The sequence below is a fragment of the Ursus maritimus genome, unplaced genomic scaffold (assembly GCF_017311325.1).
Source record: "Ursus maritimus isolate PB19 unplaced genomic scaffold, ASM1731132v1 scaffold_12, whole genome shotgun sequence".
NCBI classification, from domain to species: Eukaryota; Metazoa; Chordata; class Mammalia; order Carnivora; family Ursidae; genus Ursus; species Ursus maritimus.
The window spans coordinates 62859728-62884780 of record NW_024423564.1 but is presented as its reverse complement, the minus strand read 5'-3'; the positions used below and the strand labels follow the sequence as shown (position 1 = coordinate 62884780).

Sequence of the window (25053 nt, the reverse complement as noted above, 5' to 3'; positions counted from 1 at the left end):
TCATATTTTACATCTTTTTGTGTTTAACTAATTTTTGTATTAATAGTTTTACTACTTTTGTCTTGTAACCGTTATACTAGCTTTAAAAGTGGTTAATCCATCTCCTTTACTATGTGTTTGCCTTATGCATGAGATTTTTACTTCCACATGTTTTCTTGTTAGTGCCTTTCCTTTCCAGCTTTAAGATGTCACTTTAACAATTCTTAAAAGGCTGGTTTAGTGATGAACTCCTTTATCTTTTACTTGTCTGGAAAACTCTCCTTCACTTTTGAATGATAACTTTGCTGGGTACAGTTCTTAGTTGGAAGTTTTTTCTTTCAGCACTTTACATATGACAATTCACTCCCTTCTGACATGTGAAGTTTCTGCTGAAAAATGAGCTCATGGTCTTATGTGGGTTCTCTGCTATATCACAAGGTTGTTTTTTTTTTTATTAAGATTCTGTCTTTAACTTCTTATATTTTATTTATTTTTATTTTTAAAAATATGTTATTTATTTGAGAGAGAGGAAGAACATGAGCAGGGGGAGCAGCAGAGGGAGACGAAGAAGCAGACTCCCTGCTGAGCAGGGAGCCCAATGTGGGACTCGATTCCAGGACCCTCAGATCATGACCTGAACTGAAGGCAGACACTTAACTGACTGAGCTGCCCAGGTTTCCCTGACTTCTGACATTTTAATTATAATGTGTTTTGGTGTGGCTCTCTTTGGGTTCCTCTTACTTGGGATTCTCTGTACTTCCTGGACATGGCTATGTGTTTCCTTCCCCAGGTAAGGGAAATTTTCACCCATTATTCCTTCAGATAAGATTCCTGACGCTTTTTCTCTCTTCTTCTGGGAGCCCCATGATGTGAATGTTACTTTATTTGATGTTGTTGCATAAGTCCCTTAAGCTGTCTTCACTTTTTTCATTCTTTTTTTCCTTATGCTGTTCTGATTGAGTTCCACTGACTTGTCTTCAAGTTGACTGATCTTTTCTTCTGCTTCATCTAGTCTGCTGTTGAACCCCTTTAGTATATTTTTCAGTTCAGTTATTGTATTCTTTAGTGGTGTGACTTCTTTTGGTACCTTTTTATATTTTCCATTTCTTTAAGTTCTCACTATGTTTACCCATTCTTCTCCCAGTTTGGTGAGCATCTTTATGACCATTGATTTGAATTCTTAATCAGGTACATTACTTGTCTCTGTTTCATGGTTTTTTTTCCTGAGGTTTTATCTTGGGCTTTCATTTGGAACATATGCCTCTGTTTCTTCATTTTGTGTGACTCTCTCTGTTGGTTTCTGTACAGTAGATAAAACACCCACCTCTCCCAGACTTGAAGAAGTGGCCTCCTGTAGGAGGTGAACCTTGTCATTCAACCCTACCTCAGCTCTTGGTTGTCTCTCAAACCTTTGTGCTTGTCCAAGCAGTCTGTTATATTTGTAATAGCTCCCAAAAGTTGAGGATGTGCCAAGACCTGTCAGTGTCACAAAGGGGAGGATCTCAGCACCTAGATTCAAACTGACTGGAAGCCAGACCCCGGAGCATCAGCTTTTAAATGTATGCAATTATATACAGTCCTGTGGGACTGCAAATGTAAGCCCCACTGGCCATCAGAGCCAGGGCATCTGGAGGTGTCCCCTGGATGGCAGTCATGCAGGAATTGGGGCTGCAGGTGTGTGTAAGAGCTCTTTTTTGGGTGATACCAGAAGCTGGAGCAAGGAAGAGGGCCAAGATAGTGTCCACAGCCTGTGTTCGTTAGAGCAGCTCCATAGGGCACTAAATGTGTGCCAAATGTGAAGCCTGCCCCTCAGGTCAAAGGTACCAGACAAGCTAAGGGGCTCCCTTCAGAGAAGGACTGGGGAATGTGCGTCAGTCTGCTGTTTGTGTAGTAGTAGCTTGCCAAGAAGCATCTCTTCTATTACCACAGTCTTGTGGAACCCAGCAGTGCAACTCACCCTGGCCACCAGAGCTGGGTGATTAAGGACATCCTCTGGGCAACAGCCAGGAAATTTGGGGTTCTAGGCATAAAAACCAGGACAGGTGCTCTGGGGTGTGGCAGAGGGTGAATGTGAAGGTAGCACCCACCTTCCAAGGTCTCTGGAAAGGATTACAGTTGGCCCCAAGTTGCATGTTTAATTAGAAGCTTGTCCCTCAGGCTGTAGTCATGATGTTTAGCTAGTAGGTTGCCTTCACAGAAAGACTGGGCTCCTGGGTCTGTTGCCTCTTGTTGTCCCCTGGGTGGTAGCTGTTGAAGAATTTTTTCTCTGTTGGTGGCACCTGGGTGGCTCAGTCAGTTAAGCCACTGACTCTTGATTTTGGCTCAGGTCACAATCTCAGGATTGTGGGATCAAGCCCCACATTGGGCTCCACGCTCAGGATGGAGTCTAAGATTCTCTCTCCCCCTCTCACTCTGCCCCTTCTCCTACTTGTGCTCACTCACACTCTTTCTAAAATAAATAAATAAAATCTTTAATTAAAAAAAGAAAGAATTTTTTTTCTCTGTTGGTTACAGACCTGCAAGTGTAAGTAAGCCCCACTGGTCACCAAAGCCAGGTGATATAGAGGGGTCCCCTGGTAGCAATTGCAAAAATTAGGGCACCAGATGAGTATAATCTCCCTTCTTGGTGACACTGATTATTGCACTTCCATGGGACCAGGAATGCAAGCTCCCCTGGCCTCCAGATCAAGAGGCATCTCTTAGGCAGTAGCCCCCAGAATTGGGGCAGTGGGTATGGGAGTAGTAGACACATGTGAAAGCTCCCTTCCAGGAAATATTGGTGCTCTGGAGCATAGCAAAGGGAGAGTGTGCAGTTTCTATCCTTGACGACTGTTCTAGGAGGCTCTCAGATGTGTGTGTTAAATTAGGTGTCTGCCTGTAAGGCTGACACTTTAATATAAGCAGGTGGGCCTCCTTGACTTTTAGTCTGGGTGTGATCAGTTGTCTGTGAGCTGGGCCTTGTGGTGGGTGAGTCAGAGCACCTGAGCCCTTTAAGAGCTGTTTCCCAGCTCCCTGGGGTCTTGTGGGTCTCCAGATGCAAGCCCAGTTGATTTTCAAAGATGTTTTGTCTCCCTTAAAAGTTGGGATGCCTGATGGAAGTTCTGGGTTTTGAGTTCTCTCCAGGTTGTGGGATGCTGTGCCTGGAGTATGGTTTATGGTGAAATTGTATCTCAGCCTCTCCTACCCACTTTGATGTAGTTTTCCTCTTGTTTACTGCATTTGTAGTTGTCACTCGACCAGCCTTTAAGGTTTTTTTTGTAAGAGAAAATTGTCATGTGTAATTGTAGACTCAGTATGTTTATGGGAGGAGATGAGTTCAGGATCTTCCTACGTTGCCATCATGAATGGGAACCCAGAGACAAAAATCTAATGGAAAAATTCTCATGCTGAGATAGAAGTAAGTATGGTGTATTTGCAGGATGGAAATGACACAGGCTTATTTTGAGCAGGTGCTGTATATGTGATAGGATATAGATTTTTAAAAATTCAACTTATTACACTGTTTACTGTTCTTTTTTTTTCTTTCCATTGGTTTCACTTTTGTCGTCTCAGTTTTATTGCTTTTCTAAGCATTTGTTACTGACCTTAGTCACCACTCAGTCTGATATTAACTGCTTTCTTGGCTTGAGATAGCTAAGTAGTGAGACTCTGGCAGAGCTGTATTGAGACAGCTCTTAAATTGAATTCAGTCTGGGTTTGGGCCACTGTCTCATTGTTACATTTAATGCACTGTGTTTTTTTTTTTTCTTTTAAATATAACTCAATTATTAACCCTTGTGACTACCACCCAGGTAAAGAAATAGAATTTTAGGGGCGCCTGGGTGGCACAGTGGTTAAGCGTCTGCCTTCGGCTCAGGGCGTGATCCCGGCGTTATGGGATCGAGCCCCACATCAGACTCCTCCGCTATGAGCCTGCTTCTTCCTCTCACACTCCCCCTGCTTGTGTTCCCTCTCTCGCTGGCTGTCTGTATCTCTGTCAAATAAATAAATACAATCTTAAAAAAAAAAAAAGAAATAGAATTTTAGCAGCTACCCTGGAAGCCTCTTTATGTGCCTCATTTAATTATTGGCCCCTCCCTGTCTCTTAAAGTAACCACTATTCTATAGTAATCACTCCTTGGATTTATATTTCTGAATTCTATATTTTTGTCTTGCCCTTCTTTTTAACTTGATACATCTTGTTTGTAATTTATCTATTGAAGAATCCAGACCCTTTGACCTGTAGGAGTTTTCCATACTATAGAATTCACTGATTGCACACAGCTGTAATTCTGCATACTCTTCTGCCCTCTGCTTTTCCTGCAAATTGGCAACTGGTTGCAGAGACTAGATAAGACTCAGGTTTGATCCCTTCGGTAAGGCTGTAGGTAGTGGTGTGTTCTTTTATCAGGAGGTATATAAGGTTTGGTTTTTGCTCCTTACTGATGTTAGCAGCTACTGATGTTCAGTACCTAGATTCATCAACTAATTTGGGGGTTGCAAATTTATGATATTTCATCATTTTGTTCTAATTTTTATCAGAAGTATTTTGTAAGGAGTTCTCTTCATGAATTTGGTTACCCAGTGCTACAGATCAAATAAACAGGATAAATGCTTGATTACTTTGTTTTACTTACCCAGTTTTCAAGATTAGGAATTGACTTAAAACAACACTGATTTTATATATATCCAAAAACAATTGAAAGCAGACTCAAACAGATATTTGTACACCCACGTAAATAGTAGCATTACTCATAGTAGCCTAGAAGTAGAAGCAATTCAGTATTCATTCAGTGGATGAATGGATAAGCAAAGTGTGGTATGTACATACAGTGGAGTATTATTTAGTCGTAAAAAGGAAGGAAATTCTGACACATGCTACAACATGGATGAAACTTGAGGACATTATACTAAGTGAAATAAGCCAGTCACAAAAAGATAAATACTGTATGATTCTACTTATATGCAGTACCTAGAGTAGTCAAATTTATGGACAATGGTAGTTTCCAGGGGTTGGAGGGAAGGGAGATTGGAGAGTTAGTGTTTAATGGGTACATAGTTTTAGTGTGGGAAGATTAAAAAGTTCTGGAGATGGACATGGGTGATGGTTGCACAACAGTGTGAATGGACTTAATGCCACTAAATTGAACACTTAAAAAAATGTTTAAGTGGTAAGTCTTCTGTGTATTTTACCACAATTAAAAAACCTCCCCCTCAAAACAAAACAAAACAAAAAACCAGACCTTTACCTGTTTATTATCTCACAGTTCTGTAGACCAGACCTTTCAAAAGCATTCTCTGCTTAAAGTCTCACCACCATGAAAATCAAGGTATTGACTGGGCTGGGCTCTTCTCTGGAGGCTCTGAGGAAGAATCTAAGGGAGAATCTGTTCCAAGGTCATTCGGGTTATTGGCAGAATGCAGTTCCTTTTGACTGTAGGACTGAGGTTCTTATTTTCTTGCTGTCAGCTGGGTTCCTCTCTCAGCTTCTAAAAGCTGTAGCTTTTCTTTGTCATGTGACCCTTCCCTTCTTCAAGGCAGCAGGGAATATGCATTGAATCCTTCTAGTGCTTTGAATCTAATTTCCCATTCTGCTACCAGCTGCAGAAAACACTGCTTTTTAAAAGGCCTCATGTGATTACGTTACACCCACCAGATAATCTCCCTTTTGCCATAATCACTCCAGTGATAACTCATTCTATAATATAATCACTTCAGAGATATCTCATCAGATTCATAGGTTTCCACCCACACCAAAAGGGAAAGAAATTATATAGGGGTAATTTTTTTAAATTCTGCTTACCACACACAGCATGACAGAGAAGAACCAGACATACCTGTGTTTGAGTCTTATTTTTGCCCTTGTTGACTGGAAGAGGGAAGTTATCTGTAAGCTTTCTGAGTTTGAGTTTTCTCTTTCAAGTGGAGATTATAATACCCTTGCAGAATTTTGTGAGGATTGGGCACCTGGCACATAGATGGAAGCTGTTAATTAGTTGTGTGTGTGTGTGTGTGTGTCTGTTTTAAGAATCTTAGTAGCATTTTCAAAAAGTTTGACTCCATTTGGCTTCCTATTTATGAATTATTTGGAGAGTTTGTAATTAGGTTCCCAGGTTCTACTCTCTAGATACTCTGTTTCAGAATAGGGTCTAGAACCTATTTTTTTTAAAAACAGATTTTGTTTTGTGATTTTTGTTGTGCAGCCAAGTTTGGGACCACTAGTGTAGTAGAACGAATCAAGACAGCTGGGGTTGAATCTCACTCAGCTCTACCCCTTACTGACTCTGTGCCATTGGGCAAATTTCTTGAGCACTGTGAAGATAACCTGTAACTTGCAGGATTGTTGTAAGGCTTAGCAATTATGTATGCACAGGGTTTGGCACATAGTTCATATCTAATAAATGGTAACTGGTATGGATGATGATGATGATGATGATAGATAATGCATTTATCCTCTAGATTCCAAGTGAGCTTAATGAGCTATCATTGACTTGTACCACAGATCTCTCCCCACTTCCTCATCTATCCCAGACTGTGTTCCAACACACTATACTTCTTTGTGTTCCCTCACTGTGTTTCTTCATTCCTCATTGCTCCTGCTATCCTAATATATTTTTTCCTTATGTCAGAAATTCTGTGCTCTTACCTGGTGAGCTCATCTTTTAAAGACTTTTCAAATGTTCCTTCTGTGTAGCATTCCTCATCCACATCCTTCTAACAGACTTTGCCCTATTTTTTCATAACATTGCCACTTACATCCATGAAAGCACTTATTGCATGGTGTTTGTTACATGTTATTTTTTCTGTTTTCTGTACTCAGTGAGTTTCCATACACTGTCACAGTGCCTGGTACATAGTTAAGTAGGTACTCAAAAAATGCTTATTGTTGATTTGGTATATTATAAAAATAATAAATGTTGTGGAATTTGCCTTTACTATAGTTTACATAAAAAAGAACTATCGAAGTTATCTTAAACACAGTATGAGCCAGTGGTGTGGTATAATTTCTAGAAACAGCAAGGGGCGCCTGTCTGGCTCAGTGGGTAGAGCATGCAACCCTTGATATCAGGGTTGTGAGTTCAAGCCCCATGCTGGGTGTGGATCCCTCTTAAAATTAAAAGCAAACAAACACAAAGCAGAACACATGTGGTTTTAGGCTACATAAAAGGGGAGGGAAAGGAACCAGTAGTTATTGCAGAAGCTCTTTGGATCAAGCGCTGTGCTGGATGATTTTCACATGTAGTTCCATGATAATCCTGTCAGGTAAAGGGTGTTAGGAGGAGACAGATTCAAGCTACTTTTAGTAACTTACGAAGGTCACAAAGTAAATATTGAATCTGGGATGAATTTGTGTCTGTCTCGTTCCAAAACTCTTGCTTAATCCTTAGTGTTATCAGACTTCCTTATTATTTTTAACTTACAAGAGTTAATGCAGACACTCCTTCTTGTTACAAGGTAGTATCAAACCAGTGGAGGAAAGCAGAACAGTGAAAAACCATTTCCTTCCCATATTTTTATGGTCTTTGACTATAATGGTGGCAAAGTATATGCCACTAGGTGGTGCCCTCACCTTGATGGACAAGTAAAATGTTGGTGAGAACTGGGGTCTGATTCCACTCCCCTGCCCCCCCATACTAGCAAAAGATAAATATTGACATTTCTAGGAAAAATCTGCAAAAGGGAGAAGTAGCAATATTAAAAAGGTAGTGTGTAATATAGACAAAAAGAAGCCATGTATGAAAGGGAATTGAAGTCCAGATTCTGTCACTTACTAGCTTTGTGTCTTTAGGCAACTCCTCTATTTAGCTCTGAGTCCTGTTTTCTGGAATGGGCATCATATTATTTACTCATAGAATTGTGAATATCAGATTAATTGATAAAATAAGTCCAACACAGTATATTCCAATACAGTGTTTGGGACTTAGGTTCTTAATGAATGGTAGTTACTGTTGTAATTAATTGATAAAATGAATCTCAGATTCAGAAGAATTCTACACGGCCTTAGGAATCACCAAAGTAAGGTGGATTAATACTCAACAAAGTTTTTATGTTAAATGTATTGTGAGTTTTCGAAAACTGTTAATCCATATGTGACTTGAAGTAACAATTTCTACCCAGCCCAATGAAATGAGTACTCCATTAACCAGTTGTGCTGGTCATCAGAGTTAACTGATTCCCTGAGGGATATGTCATCTGTTCTCTTTTCTTTTAGTCCATCACAAGAGAGTTCAGCAGTGCATCATCATGGATTATTAATAGTTTTAGCACTGACTTTTCTGATAGTGTCTTATTTCATTGACTGTACATTATTTTTTCAAATGTTAACACCTCAGGCTTTGGGATTCATCTTACAATCATTGCCATCTTAGGATGCAAAAAGGTATTTTTAGGTTAATGTAGAAGCTCAAAATCTTCACTTTGGAGCCTGGCTGGCTCAGTTGGTAGAGGATGCGACTCTTGATCTCAGGTTTTGAGTTCGAGCCCCATGCTGGGTATAGAGATTACTTAAAAATAAAATCTTAAAAAAAAAAAAAAATTTCTTCACTTTTGTCCCCTTAGATCTCTATCCTGTAAGAACTTCTGTCTATTGATGTGTCATTTCATTATGAAAAATCACTCTATTGATTTCTGCCTTTTTTGTTAATTCAGTAGCTTTTTTTGCAAGCATCATCTCTTCTCTATGAATTTGACACTGAAAATGTCCTCCTTTGGGCAAGATGTAAATTTCTGCTTAATCTCTGTGATTGGTACATAGATATAATTTTGTTATATTTTCTGAATGTGTATAATATAATTATAAATTAAAAATAAGAAGGTGATGAAATCTTAGTCAGGAAATGTTAGCCAGAAGAAACCTTGGAAACAGTATAATATGAGACCTAATAAACTTTAAGAAAAAAAATTTAAATTGTTATGGAAAAAGAGAATAATAAAAACCCAGTATCACATAGATAACATTCTTTGACAGCAGTGAAATAAATGAGAAATCCCTTAACAAAACTGTAGCCACTCACTGCCTTACACACATACTTCTAAATAATTCATTGGTGAATGTAGAAATCATAATGGAAATTATGAAATATTTAAACCTGAATAATGAAGGCATCACGTGTTAAAACTGCATCTTAGGTAGTCTGTGATTTATGATCTTTAATTAATATAAAACATTGAAAATGAGCTAAGCATTAAATTTAAAAAATTAGAAAAAGGCAACAATAAAATAACAAGAAAATAACAAAGGAAATTTTAGGCCAGAGTCCTTTATTAATGTAGATGTCAAGGGTCTCCTTCGTGGCTCAGTTGGTTGGGCGGCTGCCTTCGACTCAGGTCATGATCCCGGTGTCCTGGGATTGAGCCCTGTGTTGGGCTCCTTGCTCAGCTGAGAGTTTGCTTTTCCCTCTCTCTCCCTCTGCCCCCACCTCCCCGATCCTGCTCTTTGTCCCACTCACTCGCTCTCTCAAATAAATAAATAAAATCTTAAAAAAAATATATATATATATAGATCTCAAAATCCTAAACAAAATACAGCAAACCATACCCAGGAATATATAAACAAAAGGTATTATGACTAGATAGAATTTATTCTGGGAATGCTAGGATGCTAATTTTAAAGTTAATTAAAGTTATTTACCATATTAATAGATCAAAAGAGGAAAAAGTGCATGACCATTTGAATAAATGCAGAAGAAGCAGTGACTAAAATGAAACATGCCTTCAAGATCAAGCAAGCTAAGAATAGAAGAGAATAATCTTAACCTGATAAGGGATATTTGCTACAAAGCTACCTGTGTTTATAATAGTGAAAAAGTAGAAGCATTCTCTTTAAAATTCACAGCAAACAGAGGTGGCTGCTTTTGCTGTGTCTTTCAGTATTGTACTCTGGAGGTCCTAGTGAGTGCTGTAAGACAAAAGATAGGGAAAATGAAGGCTTGGAAGGAAGAATCAAAATTAGTATTTGCAGATTATTTTCTTTAACTGTACTATAGATCCTGGCAAACATGTAACACAAGAATAAGAAACAAAAGAATTCAAAGAAAAAGGATTAGAGGGGAAGAATAAACATTATTGGTATTTGCAGGTATGAGGTCTATATAAAAAAAAATTCACAGGGCACCTGGCTGGCCTAGTAAGTTGAGTATCCAGCTCTTGATTTTGGCTCAGATCATGATCTCAGGGTCCTGGGATCCAGCCCTGCATCTGCTCCATGCTCAGTAGGGAGTCTGCTTGAGGATTCTCCCTCTCTTTCTGCCCTTCCCCCTCTTCACCCTCTCATGCATGCTCTCTCCCCCAAATAAATAAATAAATCTTTAGAAAAAAATTCGCAAGAATCTACAGAAAAACTATTTGAATGACTAACCTTCAGCAAAGTTATTGGATATGAAATCAATATGCAGAAAGCATAGTGTTCCTTATATGACCCAGAGACAATTAGGAAAAATTTATTTAAAAATATTTATAATAGCAAGAACTGTAAGTTATTAGGAATATGTTTTACAAGATAAATGCACTCCTTTGGTGGAAGAAAACTGTAAGACATCATTGAAAAACTAAAGGAAGATCTGAACATTGAAAAAGCTCTATACTGTTCCTTCTTGTTTGACTCTATCATATATATGCTTATTTCCCTTAAATCTATAAACACATGTGGTTCAGTCAAAACCACAATTAGGCTTATCAAAGAACTTGACAAGGTGATTCTAAAAATCATTTAAAATGGTAAAGAGGCAAGAAAAATTTGAAGAATAAGGAGTTGGGGGACTTGCCATTCCAGATGTTAAGGCTTTTTATGAAGCTATGGTAATTAAAATGATACGGTGTTGGTATAAGGGGAAGGAAATTGATCAATGGCACAAAAGAGAAATAGAACCATGCAACTATGAGAGTTTAGAATATGAAAGCCTTGCAAGTCAGACATTGTCACTCAGTAAATGACGCTGGATCATATGGAAACAATAAAATTTACTTCCTACTTCATGCTATTTACAAAAATAAATTCCAGAGGTACTAAAGGTATAAAATGAAAATTCATACTTATAAGAATGTATAGAAGAATGTCTTTATGATGTCAAGACAGAATAGGATGTTTTAAAGTACAAACCATGATAGAAAAGATTCATAGATTTGACAACATTCAAATTTTAAAACCTTTGAACATCACCCACCACCAACCAAAAGACACCACAATGAAAGAGAAAGATAGCCCTTGGACAGGAGAGAAGATATTTACAATGCATAAAACTGGCAAAGCTTTAATTTCCAGGATATATATAGAAAGCCTAAAATGAAAAAGACAAAAAGAAAACCCAAAACACATACAAATCAAAGGACAAAAAGAATGCCCCGAAAGACAAAAGAATGCCCCCAAAGAAAATGTGGAAAGATATGTACACTCAATTCATGTAAGAGGAAATAAGAATGGCAATAAATGTGACCAGGTTCTTATTCTCAGTGATATCAGAAAATGCAAATTAAAACTCCAGCAAGATAGTATTTTTGTCACATTGCCAAGAATTTATAAAGTTTGAGTATACCTGGTGTTGGCTAGTGATTGAGGGGTATAGGAAACTCTCATAGAGTGCTTGTTGGGACATAAATCAGTACAACCACTTAGGAGAGTCATTTTGGCGTATTTAGTAAAGTTGAAGTTATGCCCAACTCCACATAAAAATGGAACTCTATTCCATTTCAGAACATATGCTTGACACTTTCTTACAGAAGTGTTACCAGGAGACATATAGTGATTGTTATTGCTGGATTATTGGAATAGGAAAAATTAAAAATAACCTAAATGTTCTACATAGAAGAACTGATAAATTGTGGTATACTTATACCACAGTGGAAAACTATATAGCAGGTAAAATGTATGTCCATATTCTCAAAATGGGTTGTGTGTGTGCATACACACATATATTCTCAGCATGGGAAAATATATATGTACATATATAAGTGTATATGTGTATATTTATATGTATTTACTTATTTATTCAACATGAACAAATCTCAAAATAATATTGAGTGGAAAAAAAAGCAGATTGTTTGCTGTTCTATTACTATTACCTAGAACAATGCCTAGACATTTTAATGAATACTTGCTGAATCAATGAATGGTGTTAAGGTCGGCCCTCCACACAGCAGCATCTTTGGTGAGCAGGCTAAACCTCACGCTTTTCTGCTTCCCCGGTTTTGTTGACTCCTCTTTTTTTCCCTTTAGATGATGTGCTCTTCCAGGACAGAGATATATTTTATTCATATTTATATTCCCTGGCTATTAAGGTTACTGGCCCAGAATAGTATTTAATAAATGTGTTGAAGTAATTAGTGAATATTGCTTATTATAACAATGCCCTGTTAAGAGAGGGCTTTGAATCAGGAATTGAAAGACCTCAGTACTCCTGCCTTTTAGGTTGCAGGACCCTGGGCATTTTTTTTTTTTAACCTCTCTGAGCCTCAGTTTTCTATGAGTAATACCCGTTCTGCCTCAATCTCCAATGCCATATTTAAATATGTTATATGAATGTAAGAGATTTCTAGTATTTCAGCAGGGAGAGGAAGTATATCGTTGTGAAGTTACTGTGGGAGTAGCTGTGCTGTGTATTCTTAGCACTGTCTACATTCCTTTTAGTTGTGTGAGCAGTCTGTGTCCCAGAGGAGTCATCATTTCTTTTTTACTATCTTTGGAGTCATTTTACCAATCTAGTCTCTCTTCTTGCAAATGGAGATTGGCCCTAAAATAGCCAGAACTCTGTTTCATGGGATTTTTTTCCCCCTAAGCCATGAGAGCAAAACTTTTCTTTGGTACCAGAACTATGATTCATGTCTGAAGTTTTGTGTGTATGGAGGAAAGGAGAAGAGGGAAAGTCAGGAAATTCATCTGGTTGTACGAGACTCCAGCTCCAGTCACTTTCTATCTGGAACTTGGATAGTGTGACCCTGAAGCAGTACATACCTTGGTTAGCCCAAGTACTGATAACCTGAAAGGTTGATCATCTCATATCTTCAGAAGAAAAATCATGAAAAGTCACTGAAAAATATATATGTTTATTATGTTGGTATAGTGGGTCATAAAAGCAGGGTTGAAATAAAAACTTTAGTATTTTGATGGGTTAGCATAGTAAAGAACTTTGCTTAACAATAGAATATTATTCTGTATGTGGATTAGTAAAAGGAGTTTTACTTTATCAAATGTAAAAAATAAGTAGTATAACCAGGATAAAGGGAGAGAATGGATATTTGGTGGAAGAGAACCTGGGGCAATTGGTAAACCTCAAGCTGTCCAGCTGTAGAATTTGGTAAGAGATGAGAGGTAGGCATGGAGCAAATCATTGAGGACATTGTAGGCAAAGCTACGGCAGAGTGACCATAACCCCTAACCAGCACACTCTATTAATTATTATGCCAGGACAACAGGAAGAACTGAACTGGCCCAGGCAAATCAGGTCATATGGTCACCTTCTTTGAAGGTAAAGAAGAGCCATTGATACAGTTACATACCCTACAAGGAATGGGAATTTAAAAAAAATTTAGGCAGGAGGCTTGGGCAAGTCTGAATAATAATCTTGACTGGAAGGGAATGAGAGAGGTGGACTAATTGCTAGATGAAGATGTGTAATTGAAAATGTTTGTTGTTTAACAGGGTAAAGAATTTGAACATGTGTAAATACTGTTGGGAAAGGGCCAGTAGTCAAGTTGACAATTAGTAGAGTAAGAGACCTAAGGAATGGTTATAGGGTATGGAGCCCTTTTTCCACATGACAAGTGAATATAGTGGGTATAGATGGGTATAGATGCAGGTGAATGTTCAGGGTAATGACAACACCTGATGGGACTGGGAGGTTGTTAGCTAGCTTCCAGAGTCTTCAAAGAAGCATTTGGACAGAGAAGGGGAAAAGTGTAATGGGCAAGAAAAGAAAGCTTTCTCCCATGTAGGTTGTCACAGGTACTTAGGTAGAAATATTTCTGAAGCACAGCTTAGGTAATTAAGGGCCAGCGAAGGAGAGTTTCAAGAAAGAAGTGGTCAGCAGCAGTAGCAGTGCTTTAGACTGGTGGTATATGACAAAACTGGAGGGTACTAAAGCGGTCGTTGGAGACCTGTGAGAGTGCAGTTTATTGTAGTGGTGGGAAAGAAGCTAGATTGCAGGAGTGGATAAAAGGTTAAGGCTTGGACAATTTCCAAAAATCTCCTCTGTGGAAGCAGTGAGAAAGGAGGGTAGCTAGGGGGAGATCTGGGGTGTTGCTTTTGTTTAACAATGGTTGGGAATTGAGCTTGAGGAAGGATATTAAAAAAGTGCAGTTACTTGGTGTGTTTGGTTTTTTCTCCCTAGAGTGTGGAAGAAATGTTGGGGATGAGTATATACTGGGCTTCTCTGTGTTAAGGAGGAAGGAGCCAGTTGATGACCATGGAAAGGTTTGTTGGGCCAGATTTTGAATAGTCTTGAATGGCATTATGAAGAGATGTTGACTTTATCTATTAGTTCATGGAGACCCATGGAAGGTTTTAAATATCTTTGTCTCCTGGGGCGCCTGGGTGGCACAGCGGTTAAGCGTCTGCCTTTGGCTCAGGGCGTGATCCCGGCGATCTGGGATCGAGCCCCACATCAGGCTCTTCTGCTATGAGCCTGCTTCTTCCTCTCCCACTTCCCCTGCTTGTGTTCCCTCTCTCGCTGGCTGTCTCTCTCTCTGTCAAATAAATAAATAAAATCTTAAAAAAAAAAATATCTTTGTCTCCTGTGAGAACCTGTGCTTTAGAAATATTACTCTGGCAATAGCAAAGACTGGACTAAAAGGTAGCCAGACTGAAGGGAGACAGATTGCCTATTAAGCATGTAGTGATGAGAGCCTGAATTTTAGGCATTGGCAGTTCATGGGATGGAGAAGAGTTGGCATGTTTGAGATTATAGTTGAGAGGTGGAATGAGCACAATTTGTGGTGATAGAATGAAGGAGAACACATGTAGAACCTAGAGGTTTCCATCTGAGTTGACTAAGTCACTGGTAAATTCACATTAAGGGACTCAGAAGAAAGAGCAAACATTTGATATGGGGGTGATTTGTTGAGATGTAATTCACGTACAATGCAATTCACCCATTTAAAGTATACAATTCAGTGTTTTTAGTATATTCACAGAGTTGTGCAGCCATTCCCACAATTTTAGAATGTTTCGTAAAGAAACCCATACCTATTAGCAGTCACTCCCTATGTTACCCCACCTCTTCCCCTCCACTCAGCCTTCAGCAACCATTAATGTACTGTTAGTCTACGAATTTGCCTATTTTGGACATTTTATATAAATGGAATTATATGGTCCTTCAAAGTTCATCCATGTGGAGATCACTTTTTACTTTGTATTATGCTCACCTCTTTGCATGTTTTATCTCCTTCTCTGCAATATTAGTGCTTTGAGGGCAGGGACTATTGTTATATATTCTAGAGCTGTGTCTAGCACATATTTTTGTATTCAGTTGTCACTTTGCAAATATTTGATACATCATAAGTTGGAAGTTAACTCAGTTAACCACAAAATTAAGTTAACCGGAATGATCTGCTCCCATACATGCTTACCCACTGAGGTGTGTTTATGTTTGCTGTCGTGGAATAAGTAGGTACCATGCCAGTGGTTCTGGTTCTGACATTAATTGTGTGACCTCAGGTTAAGTTATTATACTCTCAGGAGACACTTTACTTGGCTCTATTACCTAATCCTTTTGGGATAGGAGTAGCCTTTATTCATGGGATTAGGTATTTTGGCCCCTTGATTCTTTTCAGCCCCCATTTTCAAGGTCCTGGCATGCTGCTGCTTTTGTCACCGTCCTGGGACATTTTACCTATCTCATGTTCTCTAGCTTTTTTTCTCTGAAATACTTTAGACTTTTGCTTCTTAAGGACATTAACCAGTACGCTCCCTATTTTGCATAGCTTCCTGTCTCTTAATTCCTGTTGTCTTAATGGGCTACTTGTAGTTGAATATAAAAAACTAAGTTTAAAACCCACCCTACCCGCCTTCTTGAAACAAACAACTTATAAATGCAGTTCCCTCCTCCCTACCTTTTGGGGAGTTATTCATGCTTTTATTTAAAAGACACATATTGGGTGTGTAGTTGAAGGTCATGTATCAATAAATAATATATAGTCTTTGACTTACAAGATCTCATGGCAGTTCAACGGGAGGAGGCAGACATAAACAGATAATCACAGTGGAAAGTGAAAATGTAGTTGCAGAGCCATGTGCGAGTGGTTATGGGAGCACAGCTGGAAGAAGTGATTGGGGCCGTGTTTTGAAGCAAGTGTCATCGGACATTTCCACACGAACATGTGTAACACAGATGCAGCCTGATGAAGAGGACCTGCATTCTTTGGCCTCACAACAACTGGGTGTGGTGGTGGTTTCTGGCTCCCCATTTTAGAGAGTAGTCCAAAACTCAGAAAAACTCAGTGGCTGACTCTTGAACATAGAGTCTAGACTCAGCTTCTGTGTTTGTCCCCTTCCCCTCTCACCACAGCCATGCCCCTTATGCAAGGATAAAAGGTAGCCATGCAGAGTACTACTGTGCCGTGCCATCCCCTCTCCTTTAGTTCTTCCTCCCTAAGCAAAAGTGGGGTCTCACATTCCCCTCTTCTGTGTCTAGCCTACTGCCAGTGTCCTCAGTGCATTGAGCATTCCAGGGCTGTAGCAGTAGTGAATATTGCTGATGTCATTGTTTGCCTTATTGGGATTTTGCTCTTTGTTTCACAGGGAGCTGTGATTGGTATAGACGATGAGGACGACAGCACCTTCACAATAACTGTTGATCAGAAAACCTTCCATTTCCAGGGTGAGCTAAAAGAAGAGATTCTTTCTCTTCACAGTCCCAACTGCTTCTTTCCTCCTCTTTTGGGTATTTGCTGGATGACTTGAATGGTTTTGCAACTGAGCCTCTATGAATGAGTGCACAGGAACGCTGTGGATGAAGTGGTACTGCAGGTCAGGCAGGGATTTGTATCTGCAGTGGATACAGATCTATTTGAGACGACTGTGGATCTGGCTGCCATTGGAGATTAAAAATTTAAAGGATAAAAATCAGTGAAGGGAGAGAGTAATGGGCTGCTGCTGCTGCTGGCTTGTGTTTACAGAAGGTTGCTGATCTTCTTTATCGAGGAGTATGGTTCTGCCTCTGCATGAAGAGTCTAAAGACTGATTGTGAAGGTTGCAGTATTTTTTTGGTGTAAAACTCAAAATGTAAATTAAATTGAAGCTAGTGGCAACCTTTGGCTTAAAGGTTTTGCTTTGCTGCAAGAACTGCAAGTTTGCATTCATTTCATCTGCATTTCTGTGTCTTGTCTGCCAGCCGTCATTTCTCTGCTATTATCCTTTTTATAGTTAATAACACCAATGCCATCTGCCACTGCTATGTTTCGGCATTGCATGCTATGGTTCACCGGTAGAAAGGGTAAGGTACTGTATGATCATTCTCATTTCATCCTGCTTTGAAAACTCTAAACCAGCAAATAAAAGCCAATTTTAATGATGCTGTCCTAATGTACCTCTCATCTATTAGGAGTGTTTATTAGCTTTGTTACTAATGTTTTTGTTGTTTTGCCTATCCAGAGTAACCTCTCTTTTACATTTAAACCAGTCCAGGAAACTTAGAAATGAGAAGCTTTAGAGATTTTAGCAGTCTCTCTGAACTACAAGTGACAATGCAGTGTGATAGATGCTAGGTATACTAGTGTAAATAAATATTAAATAAGTTGATAGCTTAAAAATGTTTTGGTTATGAAGTCTAACCATGACCAGGTATGTTACATGAGATGTTGAAACAGCTGTTGTCCTTCCATTGCTAGGATAGTATATCGAGGTTATTTTTCTTCATTGTCTTGTTTAAGAAATTGACACATAGGAATGAAAGATGCAGCTTATATACGATAGAGACAAACCAATATAACTCAATAGTGATACCTCTAATGCTTTTAGGAAAAAGCATCCTTAAAATATTTATGGTGCTTGGTCATACTTTATTCAGAGCTGCTTAATAATGATGCTTTCCTGAAATTTTCCACTGCATTTAACTTTATAAAACATTTTAAATATTACAAAAGCGCAGGGCCTTTATTTTTAGGTTGAATATATAGTGCTGCTTATAAACTAAAGCAGATAACACCCCCACACTGAAACTCTTTACTTGATTAAAGATGAATACTTTAATGCATTTCAAGTAATAGCTGCTAGATGCAGGGGAAGACTGCAGTATGGAATGCTCTCCTCTGCAGTTATTAAGGAGAGAATTCCTTTGGACTTCCAGAAACTGTATTGTTTGCCTGTTTAAAGGAAAGGAGACTCAGACCTCTAGAGCAAGGGAACCTGTACCTTCTGATTTAGTTTTAGATTATTTATGTTAAATATTCCCATATTTATGTGGCTTGCTTGTATAGCAATTCCTTTAATGATTTAAATGACAAGTGTAAATAAGACTTAAATGTATTTTTTAAATGATTTAGTTCTGAGACTGTCAGATTGATTATTTTTACTGTTATAGTAAGCTTTAGGAAATATAACATTATCTGGCTTTTGTAAAGAACTCACCAGGACTCTCTATATTCTATATATTCTTGGCAATAATGAGAGTTATTTCACATGGGTCCTTACTCATAAGAAAATCTCTGAAAATGTGATTAAAAACTCTCAATGTCTGATAGATCCTGATTAGAATTGAAAGCAAGTTTGGCTGATACATATTAGCATATGCTTAAACGTGTTAAAGTTTTTATTTAATTTACCAGAATTTTTTTAAAGCACATAGTCTCAATTGACGTGTCTCTAAAGCAAATTCTACTTCCTATCAACTATTAAAGGGAAAGCTAGAATTTGTTGAGATAAATTATTTATTCAACATCCATTTTAGACATTATTTTGGGTTCTGGGGATACAGTAGTGAACAAAACAGATAAAATTCTTTGCCCTCTTGGGTCATCCATTCTGGTAGAGGAGAAATCCAATAAAATAAAAAGTTACTTATACTGTGTGTGTGTGTGCACGCGCACGCACGTGTGTGCACGCGCACGCGCACTAGCAAAATATAAATAAGAGAGTGCTAAATCCTGGGGAGAAAAAAATAAAGCGGGAAAGGAGGAAATGAAATAGAAGTGAGGTTGTGTATAGGTGGAGGGCGGTGTTGAAATTTGAGAGTGGCCAGGGAAAGACTCATTGGGATGGTGCCCTTTGGTGAGAGACCTGAAGGAAGTGAGGGAACAAGATTTAAGGCTTTGTTGGGGATGGTGGTACGTCATGACTAGGCAGAAGGAAAATAGTTCAAAAGAGTGTGCCTGCCATATTTGAAGAACAACAGGGAGGCCAGCTCTGGTTGGAATGCACGTAATCATGGGTAAGGGTAGTGGGAAATGAGGTATATGAAATAACAGAGAAGTTGATCATGTGAGGCCTCATCCACCATAGTAAGGATGTTGAATTTTACTGAGAAGAGAAGCCATTAGAGGGTTTTGAGCAGAGGAGTGACATGATGTGGTTTTTTAATAGTATCACTCTGGCCACTCTGTTGAGAATAAAATGCAGGAGGCAGGGACAGAAGCAGGGAAACTGGTTAGGCTATTGTAATTCAGAAGAGAGGTGATGGTGGCTCCCACAGGGTAGCAGTGGGGATAGGGAGACAGTGAGAAATGGTTATGTGTGTATGTTTAATCAACTTTATTGAGGTATAATTAGTATACAATAAAATGTACACATTGTAAAGTTCAGTGAGTATTGACAATAAATTTATTTACTCATAACTGCTACCACAATCAAGATATTGAACATTTCTATCACCTAAAAGATTCCTTTCTTCTTTCAGTCTCTACTCCTAGCTGCTGGCCCCAAGTAACCACTCATTTACTTTCTATCACTGTAGATTTTTCTTTATTTTCTTTTTTTTTAATGATTTTTTATTATATTATGTTAGTCGCCATACAGTACATCCCCGGTTTCTGATGTAAAGTTCGATGATTCATTAGTTGCGTATAACACCCAGTGCACCATGCAATACGTGCCCTCCTTACTACCCATCACCGGTCTATCCCATTCCCCCACCCCCCTCCCCTCTGAGGCCCTCAGTTTGTTTCTCATAGTCCATAGTCTCTCATGTTTCATTCCCCCTTCTGATTACCCCCCTTTCTTTATCCCTTTCTTCCCCTACTGATCATCCTAGTTCTTATGTTCCATAGATGAGAGAAATCATATGATAGTTGTCTTTCTCTGCTTGACTTATTTCACTTAGCATTATCTCCTCCACTGCCATCCATGTTGCAGCAAATGTTGAGAATTCGTTCTTTCTGATAGCTGAGTAATATTCCATTGTATATATGGACCACAACTTCTTAATCCAGTCATCTGTTGCAGGGCATCTCGGCTCCTTCCACGATTTAGCTATTGTGGACAATGCTGCTATGAACATTGGGGTGCATATGGCCCTTCTCTTCACTACATCTGTATCTTTGGGGTAAACACCCAGTAGTGCAATGGCTGGGTCATAGGGTAGCTCAATTTTTAACTTTTTAAGGGACCTCCACACTGTTTTCCAGAGTGACTGTACCAACTTGCATTCCCACCAACAATGTAGGAGGGATCCCCTTTCTCCACATCCTCTCCAACAATTGTTGTTTCTTGCCTTGTCTATTTTTGCCATTCTAACTGGCGTAAGGTGGTATCTCAGTGTGGTTTTGATTTGAATTTCCCTGATGGCTAATGATTTTGAACATTTTTTCATGTGTCTGTTAGCCTATCACTGTAGATTTTTCTTTTGGAGAGTTTCCTGTAAGTGGAGTCATACATTATGTATCCTCTTTTGTCTGGCTTTATTTTAGCTCAGCATAATGTTTTTAATATTCATCCATGTTGTTACATGTATTAGTAGTTTGTTCCTTTTATATTGTTAAGTAGTAGTGTGTCATAGGATACTGTATTTTAAAGGTTAAACTACAGCATGTGAAAGAAAGGAGTTTAGGCTGACACTAAGATTTTTGGCTTGCCAAGAGAATGGAGTTGTCATTAACTGGGGTGGGGAAGACTGCTGGAGGAACTAGTTTGGGGAAGGGGGTGTGGGCATCAGGAGCTCATTAGCCTTGGACATGCTTATAAACAATTCTAGATGCCTGTCAAACATCCAGACAGAGACGTCAAGTAGGCAGTTGAAGTGTGGAATGTAGGAGAAAAGTTCATGCTGAAGAAATAAATTTGGGAGTCATTGGCATATAGATGGTACTTAGAGCCACAAGAATTTAGGAGTTAAGTGTAGTGAGACAAAATGGGTCCAGGTAGGGGCACCTGGGTGGCTCAGTCGTTAAGCGTCTGCCTTCGGCTCGGGGCTTGATCCCAGGGTCTTGGGATTGAACCCTGCATCGGGCTCCCTGTTCCGCTGGGAGCCTGCTTCTTCCTCTCCCACTCCCCCTGCTTGTGTTCCCTCTCTCGCTGGCTGTCTCTCTCTGTCAAATAAATAAAATCTTAAAAAAAAAAAAGGGGGGGGGTCCAGTTAATGAGCCCTGAAGCACTCCAACATCTATTTAAAGGGACAGAGCTAAGGTAGAAGTAGCAGAAAAGACTGAAAAGAAGCAATGAAAAAGGAGGAGGAAAACCAGGTGAATGCAGTAAACTGGAAGCCAAGAGAGAGTATTTCTAAAAGGGGAGAGGCATCAGCTGTGTCAGATGCTCCTGATAAAGTGGAGGGATGAGAAGGGATCAGAGGATTTAACAATTAGGAGTTCACAGATAACCTTGAGAAGAACAATTTTTTAAAAGATTTTATTTATTTATTTGAGAGAGAGAGTGTGCACAAGCTGGAGGGAGAGAGAATCTGAAGCAGACTCTGTGCTGAGCACAGAGCCCGACATGGGGCTTGATCCCACAGCCGTGAAATCGTGCCCTGAGCCAAAACCAAGAGTTGACCGCCCAACCAGCTGAGCCACCCAGGTGCCCCAAGAACAATTTTAAGTTAGAAATATACAGTGCTTTCAAGTTCTGCTGTAAAGGAAAGGCGAGAAATACAGTAGTAGCTAGAGAGGGGGATGAGAAAAAGAAATTTTTTTGTGTGATAAGGGCAATAATAGCATGGTTTTGTGGTATTGGCTGTGATTCAGTAAAAAGGGGAAAATTGATGCAACAGAGAAGGGGGAGAATTGCTGGGTGAGTGTTCTTGAGAAGGCAAGAGAGGATGGGACCTAATACACAGGTGAGGAGGCATTGCCTTTTGCTAAGAGCAGACAGTTTATCCATGGCAACAAGAAAGAAGGTCAAGTGTATGGAAACATATGTAGGTCGGTTGTTACCTATCACCTTCAATTCCACTATGGTTTAAATTTCTAGCCACCCTCCATGTCCTGTATCCTGAAACATCATTTGTTTATAATAAAGAGGGTTGGTACCAGGAAAAAAAAAACATACTTCCCCGAAACAATAGATTAGTTATCATTGCAATGATTAATTCTGGTAACGTGATATTTTAGAATATCTCCAATTTTAAAGAGATGCCATAAAATTATCAAAACAAAGTCAATTTAAATTAAATTCAGGGGCGCCTGGGTGGCACAGCGGTTAAGCGCCTGCCTTCGGCTCAGGGCGTGATCCTGGCGTTCCAGGATCGAGCCCCACATCAGGCTCCTCTGCTATGAGCCTGCTTCTTCCTCTCCCACTCCCCCTGCTTGTGTTCCCTCTCTCTCTGGCTATCTCTATCTCTGTCAAATAAATAAATAAAATCTTTAAAAAAAAATAAATTAAATTCAGATTTGAAAAAGAAAGAAATACTCTAGTTTTTTTTTTCCTTTAGGTAATCATCGAAATTACAATCCTAGCATGTTAGAGTTTTAAAAAGGTTTGAAAACTACAACTTCATTCTATCCTTTTTCAGAGATTAAAAATAGTTGCCAATTTATCTTTATAAACTGCCTCTTTTTTCTTTTGAACAAGGGCAAAAAATGATCCCCTTTCTTATCAGTCAGCTATAGTTGTTTGCATATAGATTCTCTAATAAACATTGAATGGAAAGCAGTTTTGGTATTAGACTGGCTGTTGAGTTCAAACATAATTGTGTATATAGTATGTGTAACTCCCCATGCTTAGAACTGAGAGTATACTGGTAAATAAGACTTGGGCCGTGATGTCAAGGAGCTTGTAAAGAAGTAGTTGGAATGTAATGTGAAATGTGCTGTCATAGTAGAAATATGTATAAGACACTGAAATGAAGAGGCAGAAAAGACACTCAGTGTTTCACAGAGGAGTAGGGTTGTTACCGAGTATTTATTTTTATAATAATCAAAATTAAAAATCATAGTACCTCTAAAACTTTCAAGATGTGCAAAGGTATATAATGTAAAAATTAAGAAGTTCCTATCACCAGGCTCTGTCTGCCTCCTCTTCCTCCTTACCTCCTCTCTGTGGCAGAGTTCTGAAGATTGGAAAAGTTTGTTAGGCTGAGAGATGTTGCAGCATGTGCAAAGGTATGGAAATGTGTTGCTGCTAGTGTGTTCAGAGAACTACAAATGTTTGGTACTGTTAGAATAATGGGGAGGAGATGAGGCAGAGGCCTATATCTAATATAAAGAGGTTTATGTTTTTATCATGAGGTCAGTGAAGAGCCAGCGAAGCAGAGTTTTAAGCAGAGAAGAGACAGAGTAAGACATAGGCTTTAGATAAATAGCTGTGATTGTTGGTAAGGCCCTGAATGGGTTAAAGAAGGAGTAATGGGGAAAGAGAAGAGGAAATAGACTTGAGATTTAAAGAGGTAAATCTGGGGCGCCTGGGTGGCTCAGTCTTAAGCGTCTGCCTTTGGCTCAGGGCGTGATCCCGGCGTTCTGGGATTGAGCCCCACATTAGTCTCCTCTGCTGGAAGCCTGCTTCTTCCTCTCCCACTCCCCCTGCTTGTGTTCCCTCTCTCGCTGGCTGTCTTTCTCTGTCAAATAAATAAATAAAATCTTAAAAACAAAACAAAAAAAATAAAGAGGTAAATCTGTAGAAACTGGTGACTGCTGGGAAATGGGAGGTGAGAGAATGATAGTCGTAAAGGTAGCGTTCTTGGCTTGGCTTACTGTTTGGATGTTGTCAACATCTGAAGTAGAGAAACCACGGAAACAGATGGTGAGAGACCTCTTATGTCTGTGGGACACATACATAGGTATAGATGGTGATGGCAGTTGGATCTGAGTTTGGGCTGAAGATGGAGATTTGTGGCTATCAACATATTGCTTGTAAGTAGAACTAGCAGTTGAAAATTGAATGCCTAAGAGCTAGGCAGATAAATAAATGAGTGAGGAGCAAAGCTAGCTGAAGACTTTAGCAATTTGAAAAGCTCATGCCCTGTTTGAAGAGTTAGTTGCTACTTAGTTCCAGATAGTTGTAGGCTTTTGGTAATGCTTGTCCAGTGTTGCCAGATTGTACAGTTTTTCAAGAGAAGCCAGAAAATCAGATTTTTTTGTGGGTGGAATTTAAGTATGTGTGTGTTAAATCTCCAAATTAAACAGTAATAGCAACCAACAGTAGGCCGAAGAAACACATCTGTGGGCTAGATAAAACCTCTTTGTATTTTCAGTCTCTGGTTAAAACCACAGAAGAGTGGGTATGAACTTTCTGGGAGATCTGAATGAGAAGGGAGCTGAGGACCAAATCTGGGAGCACATTAGAGTGGAACCATCAACAGGCTCAAAGGAATGATCAGAGAGATTGGGATATAAAAGCTATTAGTTTCAACCTATGCAAGTACTGTATTTATAGTTGCATGTCAGCAGTTAAATGGCTCAACCTAGTAATAGAAGATTAGGTAGTTTATAGTTCACACTAATAATTAGAAAAATACCCTTTAACAAACTTCAGATAAAATTCAGTCTATTTAATGCCGTAATATATATCAGGATTTACAATGTTACTGATCGTGTATTAGGATAATAATGATAGCTACATTTATTGGATATTTATTTTATGCCAACACTATACAGAGTTTCACTTATGTTAACTCTGTTCTCATGACCTTATGAAGTAGGTACTATTACTGTTTTTATTTTACAGATAAGGAAACTGGGGGCCACAGACACATAGGTTTTGCAAGGCAGAACTGGTATTTGAACACAAACAGTTGTGCTCAAGGG

General features: G+C 39.0%; 1 protein-coding gene across 2 annotated transcripts in view; it reads left to right on the top strand.

Annotated features, from left to right (window-relative positions):
• Positions 1 to 25053, top strand: part of OSBPL9 (oxysterol binding protein like 9) — a 186492-nt gene that overhangs the window by 50644 nt on the left and 110795 nt on the right. For both annotated transcript variants that reach the window (XM_008699213.2, XM_008699212.2), the window contains exon 3: positions 16688 to 16766. In XM_008699213.2, the coding sequence (XP_008697435.1) occupies positions 16688 to 16766 (79 nt within the window). The remainder of the gene's footprint in view (positions 1 to 16687; positions 16767 to 25053) is intronic.